Below are 8,118 nucleotides of genomic sequence, written 5' to 3'. Positions count from 1 at the left end.
GCCTCCCGAGTGCTGGCATTATAGGCATGCACACCACCATGCCTAGCATTAAACCACTTCTGTAAGTATTTACTAGTCACTGCTCAGTGCCCCATAGGTTTTCTAGGTGGTGGGCCAGCCCTGTTCTCAGGGAACTGGATGAAGGTGCAAAGGCAAGTGCTGAAGCTGGGGCTCAGCATATCTGACCAAGGCCAGCTGGTGCTCTTGAGTGATCACTTTCCAGGCTCTAAGGCTAATCTTTCCTCAATTCTGTCTCCCTATTGACTGCCCATCATTCTGCAGAGGGAGAAGCTAAGAGCAGTGGAAATCCTGTGCTCAGATTCAGCCCAGAACAGTTGGATGCAGAGCCTTTCCCTTTTTTGCTGCAGCACTGCCCCCTCCACGGTCTCCCATCCCCTCCCCTGAGGTGCCCGCTTCCCTTCCCTCCCTCTCTGCCTCCTCCAACCCCTGTGCCCGCACCTCGGAGCCAGCGCAGGAGGAAGTAGTCATCAGCTTTGGGCATTGTGGGCAGCAGGTCCTGCAGGTTCTCCTGGAACTAATGGGAGGGGAATATGATAGTCAGAGGGGCTGCCAACCCCATCACCAACCCTTCCCACCTTCATCTGCCAGTCAGACCAAGCTGGGGACTCTGCAGAGTGAAGACCACACAGAACTTGCCCTGAGCCAATTTGTCCTCTGGGAGCGAGGCACCCTCCAGCCCACCAGAGAAGGAAGAGCTGGGTTCTTTTTAACCTTTGAAAGTGCTCTGACTCCCAAGATTGTCATTCCTCAAGTCCAAAGCGAGGCCCTGGTGTCTTATTTTTACAAGGATCTCTGAGTGAGTCCAATACAAGCCAGCCAAATGTTTTGGGAATGTTGCTCTTGTAACACTATATCTTTGGGTCTGGATTTGGAGGCAAGTTACTTGGCCTCTCTGGGTCTCAGTTTTCTTAACTGTAAAATGGGCATAATCATAAATTTGGGCCACTCAAAGAAATGTATGCATATAAAACACTTGGCATTGGACTTGGCTCCAAGCAGATACTAGACGCCTGTGAGATGTCACTCAGCAAATGTAGTCTACCTATGTAATAGAAAATACTCCCATTTGTGCCTCACTCCACCCTCACCCCCATTATACTCCAGTTTCTTAGTTGTCCAGGTAACAGTTCTTGCTCCAGTTCTGGTTGTTTCTGGTCTGTTACAAATGGCTGGTCACTATGATGCACATTGCATAAACCATTCCTCAACTGACAACCCGTTCTGCCTCAGTAACCAGTATAAGCCTCTGGGTTGCTTGCTTATCTTATATTAAGCCCTTGACCACCTGGGATCAGGGTCTGATATTTTAGGAGTGACCTCAGAAGTGTCTGTTGACATAAAATAAATCTGCCTTTAATCTGGGACATCATTTAGGTGTTTCTGTTTGCCATTTCATCTGCTGCATTAGCCTGGAAGACTGACCATGCTGACCTCTTTGGTCACTAGTTGTGGCCCTGGCAGATGAAGCAAGGACCTTTGCATGTGCACATGGGACAGCACGCCTTTGAGATTTAGCTTTCCAGAACATGTTTAAAATAAGAACGCATTCATGGGAGCTGAGGATATAGCTTAGCAGTATAGCACCTGCCTGGCAAACACAAGGTCCTGAGTTCGATTCATGATGCAAAAAAAGAAAAAGGAAAAAAAGAAAAGAATTAATTTATCGATTGCTTACATAATTAAAAAGGAATAATCAATTTAAACACCTCCAGTCTTCACAGGTTGCATGATCAACAGCAATTGCTACATTAATCTGGGACAAGATGGGGACCAGGAATGGAGGTTCTTATAGCCTAGGGGCACCTAAGGTTTCTTTAGTGGGGTGTGAGGGACAGAATCTCCTGAGAAGCAAAACATTGCACCCTCAGCCCTTCCAGGCTTTTGTTTCCCTCATTTGAATTCAGGATGTTCCCTGAGGTACAAGAGGCAAATGTTACACTCTTGCTTTTCAGATGAGGAAACTGCGGCTGGAGATGTAGAGAATCTGCCTGTGTGAGCAAAGTGGCAAGGACCGGAGGAAGCCATGTTTTCTGCCCTGGGGGGCCACACTGCTCTTGGAATGCCTATCAAGTCAAAAAGAAAGTCACCAAGCAGGTGCTCAGAAGGGACTAAAGCATCTTGGGAAAAATTCATTTCGGGATGATGCCATATGGAGAGAGAAGCATCTGGCTGTGTGGCTGGTGGTGCTCAATACTAGACTCAGGAAGGATCCAGAAGGAAATGCTGCTGGGCATAATTATCTAGACCATGGTAACCTCCCCTCACACTGCCACCCCCCAAACATTTAAAAAATAATAAGCATTTATTACTTTTTTTTCTGAGATAGCATTTCTTTATCTATCAGTCCCGAATAGTCCCGAACTCACTGTGTAGCCTAGGCTGGCCTCCAACTTGAGATCCTCCTGCCTCAGTCTTCCAAGTGTGGGATGCCAGGCAGTGCCCCACAACACCCTGCATATTACTTTTAAATAATGGAAAAGAGGCTGACACAGTGGCACACCTCTATAATCCCCACACTGAAAGAGGCTCATGCAGGAGGAAAGCAAGCTCGAGTCCCTTCTGCATAACTTAGAAGACTTTATCTCACAAAGCACAAAGTGCTGGGTATATAGCTCAGTAGCAGAGTGCCACTGAGTTTGGTTTATCATCAGTACTACAAAGAGAAAAGAAATTAAGGCAAGAGAAAAGAGAAGACAAGAAAAGGGAGGAAATGTCTGTAATCCCAGTACTGAGGAGGCTGAGGCAGGTGGATTGCTGCACGTGGAGCTCAGACTGGGCAACACAGTGAGTTCAAGTCTAGCCTGAACTTCATAGTGAGACACTGTCTCAAACAAACAGTAACATATTTTCTTGTAGCTTAAAGCTCTGCCCCACAGGCATCTCCACCCTAATGCACCCTCAGTGACCAAGTGTCCTGTCTCTCCTCTGTACCTCATGCCAGGGGCTTCCCAGAAGCATCAGAAGGGGTGGAATAGGGTTGTCAGGGGATGCCTTCTCCTTCACCTGAGCCCTCTGAACTGAGGACCTGCCCTATCATCTGGGCACTTTTTTCATTCACTGAGAACCATCCTTCACCTGCAGAGCCTTTTCTATTCCCCAAGTGCCCCAATCAAAAAGCTGCAGGGAGGCAGGGAAATAGGGTGTGGCAGGCAGACCAGGAAGTGAGGTGAGACCTGCTAACTACAAAGCCCCAGGAGCAGTTCCCAAAGCCCTGCCTGTGGACTTCTAGTGAGAACTTGAGCAGTGAGGGACAGGATGGCCTAGACCTGACATCAGACTGAGGAGCAGGAAGTACAGAAAGGGCAGTCCACAGTGAGGTTTTTTTCTGTTATTTGGACAGGCTCCTGCCCTGTGATTCAGGCTGACCTTGAACTCACTATGTACCCCAGGCTGGTCTGGAACCCATGGCGGTTCTCCTGCCACAGCCTCCCGAGGTCTGGGATTATAGGCAGGCTTACACTGAACTGTTTGCTACTGTGTGTCCTGCTTTCTCCTGTAGAGTGCACTTCTTTTCCAGCCTTTACTGGGCCCTAACTCGCTCTATAGAGCCTGTTCCTGTTCCTACCTTTAACAAACAAAAAAACTTCTTTGCCTTTTGAACTTGTCTTGACAAATTCTCTGTCCAGGACAGAAAAACAAAACAAAACAAAAACTAGAAACAATGGGTTGGGGAGATGGCTCAGTAAAATAAGTGCTTTCCTGGCAAGCGCAAGGGCCTGAGTTCAATGCCCAGTTAAAAACAAAACAAAACAAAACAAAACAAAACAAAACAAAACAAAACAAAACTAGAAGCCACCTTTAAGAGACTCCAGCACCCCACAGCCTGCGACACCAGGACTCCCCTTACCAGGGTTCCCTTTCCTTCCTAGAGGAGCCTCTCCCAGGGGAGAAGATTCAAAATAATTTCCCACAAATCTTAAACTATCCTGCTTTTCACAGGCCCAAAAGGTGAGCCCGGCTGTGACCTCTGAGAGCTAAGAGAGAAGCTGGGTGTGGTGGCACATGCCTGTAATAACCAACATTCAGGAGGCTGAGGCAAGAGGGTCACTGTAAATTTGAGGCCAGTCCAGGCTACAAAGCAAGTTCAGCTTGACCTGCACAGTGAACCCCTGTCTCCAAAAAAAAAAAAAAAAAAAGGAGAGAGAGAGAGAGCTAAAGAAACATCCTACCCTTTCCCTATGGGCCTGTCCTTTCCAGGTGCTGGCAGGCTTATCTCAAAAATCCACAAAAAAAACCCTTTAAAAATATTTAATAAAAAATTAGAATAAATAATCATAGGGGAAAGATTTGGGCCCTAAGAAGTCAGAGAGGCACGAAGAGAAAGTAGACAAATACAGAAATCAAGGCACGAAATCCCGGACTCTGGGAATTGGTCAGTCTGCCAACCCACGGGTCACGCGAGACCCCGCCAGCCTAGGGCAGCCCCACTGCTGCCCCGCAAGCTGGTTTCAGAGGACTGGATTCACACCCCAAGTCGCCTGCAGAGGGCTCCTGACCCTGCTGCGGCGCTCCCGGGAGTGGGGACTTGGGCTGGGGCGCGTGGGGGTGGGGGGGGACGCCCGTGTCCCGCTGCCCGAGCCCTCCCTATCCCTCCCAGCAGCCGTCGAGCCCCTCACCCTGGCCAGCGCCTCCTGCTGCCGGGGGCTCAGGTCCCCGACGCGACCGCTCATGATGCCGCGGCCACACAGGGGCGCGCGGAGCAGCTGTTCAGGTCCCGTCCGCCGGCCCAGCCTCTGTCGCTGCCACTCCTGCCCCGGGTTTTGCCTGGCAGGTCAGACGTTAGTCCCGCCCTGACCGGAGAGCCACTTGTCCTGCTCCGCCCTACTGTGTTGTGGATTCCCTCGGTCCTTCCCCTGCCCTCTTCATGCCGTGCGGTAGCCAGGCGCACCCCACCCTGCAGGAAGGTCGTCAGGAGCACTCCAGGCTGGAGTAGGGGATCCCCCTCCGGGCCTTCTCACCCCAGGGTTGCTATGATTCCCTGGAGGGAGACCGGCCCGTGCCAGTGTTTCCTGTGCTACCTGGAGGGCCTTAAGAAACCCCCTCCCCTGTCCTGGAACACAGGCTGGGTGCTCTGTGTCAAATAGCTCCGGCCCTGGGGATGTCCAACAGGATTAGAAAACATGGTGCCCCCGGGTCAGCAGAATGCCTGGCATTTCACAGTGCCGGCTGCCAGCAAAATAGATGCATAATTATTATTATTGAGGCCATCACCAGAGCTGGAATCTGCAGGGGCGGGACTCTGGGATGGCCCAGGTGGTGAACTCCTGGACCCAACCCACAGGCAGAAAGCCAGAGTGCCGAACAGCCACGAGACAGCTGCGGTGTCACTGGAGAAGGGAAGAAAAACAAGTTGCCTTGGCATGAATTTTTCAGAAAGGATCAGGTGGGAGAGGAAGGGGCCAGTAAAACACACCAAGGAGATGGGCTCTCTCTGTCCTCCCATAGGGTTAAACTAAGCCCTAGTTCTGAGATGACAGTCACATGGCCACAGCTGCCTGTGGCTGTTGAGCCTGGGACATGTGGTTCCTCACTAGTGTGAGTGGATGTGACCTGTGATTGTAAAATGCAAACCGAACTATAATGACTTAATTCCAAAGAAGATGAAATATTTCATTCTTTAATTTTCCTACTGAGATTATCTTTTTGATGTGATATTTTTAAACAGATTGAGATGAGAAAACATTATTAATGTTGATTTAACATATCTAATAATTTTGAATTTTTATTTATATATTTATTTATTTATTTTTTGGCGGAACCAGGGATTGAACTCAGGCCCTTGCACTTGCCAGGGAAGCGCTTATTCCACTAGGCCATCTCCCTGGTCCCATAATTTTGAATTTTAAGGGAATGGATATATTTTATGTTTTAGAGAGGTTTTAGGCTCATAGTTTTCTTTTCTCAGAGAAAGCAGAAAGTATAGAGTTCCTATATATCCAGGGCTGCCCCTACCTTGGTACCACCATGGGACATTGGTTACCCTAAGTGGACTCTGTTGATACTTGTGTCACCCAAAGTCTATGCTTTGTGTTAGGGTTCACTCTTGCATTCTGTGTTGTTTGTTTTTGTGTTTTGAGACAGGGTGCTACTATGTAGTGCACACTGGGCTTGAACTCACAGTCCTCCTTCTGCTGCAGCCTCCCAATTCAGCCTCCTACCCGCTGGGATTACAGGCGTGTGTCACTATGCCCAGCTCATTCTGTGGGTTTTGAGAACTGTATAATGACATGCGTCAGTTGCGGCAACCTGGGGTGGAATAGTCTCACTGTCCCACAAATCCTCTGGGCCCTGCTTTTTCTTTTCACTTAAAAAAATGCAAGCCAGGGGAAAAGAAATCACAAAAAAATGCTACAAGAAAATCAAAGGGACATCACATCTCTGGGAGGGAATGGTCTACCCTTAATTAAATAACAGAGAACCACACAGGGTTTGATTCGATTGCGTAAAAATACAAAAATACACTAGTGAAATAAAACAATAAACAAAAATATAAAAGCCTATTAAGCAAGAAACAGAATTAAGACATTATATATATTTATTTGTTGATATGAATTTGGGGAAATAAAATGTGGATAAAGAGTTCATGGAACCAAGGGCCAGGGAAATGGCTCAATAGAATAAGCGCTTTCCTGGCAAGCACAAAGGCCTGAGTTCAATCCCTGGTTCCGCAAAAAAAAAAAAAAAAAAAAAGGAACTCATGGACCTTGTAAGAAAAATAGTAAGTCACAAAGAAACAAAGAGAAAAAGGATATCAAGCACCAATTCTTAGAAAAGAAATGCACAGTTACATTTATTAAGTTGATAAATGCTTGATGCCCAGTATCATCAAATAATTGCGTATTCAAACAATGAGATACTTGATTTCACTGAAAAATCAGAACACAAGCAACAATCCCTCAAATAAAATGTACGTGCAACCTTTTAAAAAAATGACAGTAAGTGGGTGGGGTGGCACATGCCCTTAATCCTAGCCCTCAGGTGCTAAAGAAGGCTGAGGCAGGAGGATCAAAAGTTGAAGGCTAGCCTGGGCAACACAGCAAGACCCTGTTTCAAAAATTAATCAGTTAAAATGATAATACAATTAGGTAGAAGTTGGTACAACAGAGACATATGTTGCTGGCAGGCACAGAAATTGTTTTGCTAGAAAACTACTTGACAATGTGTGTCAGGATCTTTCAACATTTTACCACTTTGCTCTGTGGTACTGACGGAAAATGAAAATGATTTGAGGCTACTGGAGATTGAACCCAGAGTCTTCATACTGTGCTATATCCCCAGCCCTAGGTTAGCTTTAATCTTGAGACAAGATTTCACCAAATTGTTAAATTGTCCAAGTGGATCTTGAGCTGCAACCATCTTGCCTTAGTGTCTCAGAGTTCTGGGATTATAGGAGTGCACCACCACCTCTGGCCCTGACAAAATATTTTAAGCTTAAAGATATTTGTGTGCTAGTCACAGGAAAACTTGTGGGCTCTATCCTGTGTGTGAATATGTGTGTGTGTGTGTGTGTGTGTGTGTTTGTATGGTACTAGGGCATGAATCCACAGTCTTTGCAGTGAGCTATCTCATTTGCCCTTTGTGTGTGTGTGTTGTGTTGTGTGTGTTTTGTTTTGTTTTTGAGACAATATCCCATTAAATTGCCCAGGCTGGGTTTGAAACTGCAATCCTCTTGCCTCAGCCTTCCAGGGATTACAGGTGTACATTACCACACCTTGTCTGAAATGATTTTTTTTTCAGTACTGAGGATAGAACTTGGGACCTTGTGCTTGCCAGGCAGGCGTTTATGCTACTGTTATTTCCCCGGCCTGAAATGATTTTTAGACTATGGTGCCTACTGTGCTTGCCAAAGCGTTTATAATGACTTTGTGGAAAATACACCACAAAACAGACTGCAAAATATAGAATCACATGATATATGCTATATACTTCTAGAATGGAAAATGAAACAGTGATAAAAGGGCCAGGCAAAAGAAAAAATTTGCCCCAACCTTTTCCTGTCTCTGAAGAGAAGGAAAAGTCATATTTACAAATGCCAAAAGGAACAAGTCACCTGCAAGGAGAAGTCTTTAATTTTTTTTTTTTTTAATTTTTTTTTTT

At 46.6% G+C, this 8,118-nt stretch overlaps 1 protein-coding gene across 2 annotated transcripts in view; it reads right to left on the bottom strand.

Moving 5' to 3' along the window:
* The window catches only part of LOC101583368 (SEC14-like protein 3), a 70,574-nt gene extending 65,801 nt beyond the window's left edge, over positions 1–4,773 (bottom strand). For both annotated transcript variants that reach the window (XM_023705794.1, XM_004645528.2), the window contains exons 1-2: positions 4,638–4,773; positions 460–535 (exon numbers count right to left, since the gene is read on the bottom strand). In XM_023705794.1, coding sequence (XP_023561562.1) covers positions 460–535; positions 4,638–4,691 — 130 coding nt within the window. In that variant the 5' untranslated portion in view covers positions 4,692–4,773. The remainder of the gene's footprint in view (positions 1–459; positions 536–4,637) is intronic.
* Positions 4,774–8,118: the final 3,345 nt, after the last annotated feature.

Source organism: Octodon degus, unplaced genomic scaffold, assembly GCF_000260255.1.
Source record: "Octodon degus isolate 3935 unplaced genomic scaffold, OctDeg1.0 scaffold00230, whole genome shotgun sequence".
Taxonomy (NCBI): Eukaryota; Metazoa; Chordata; class Mammalia; order Rodentia; family Octodontidae; genus Octodon; species Octodon degus.
This window is presented reverse-complemented; position numbering and strand designations above follow the sequence as displayed.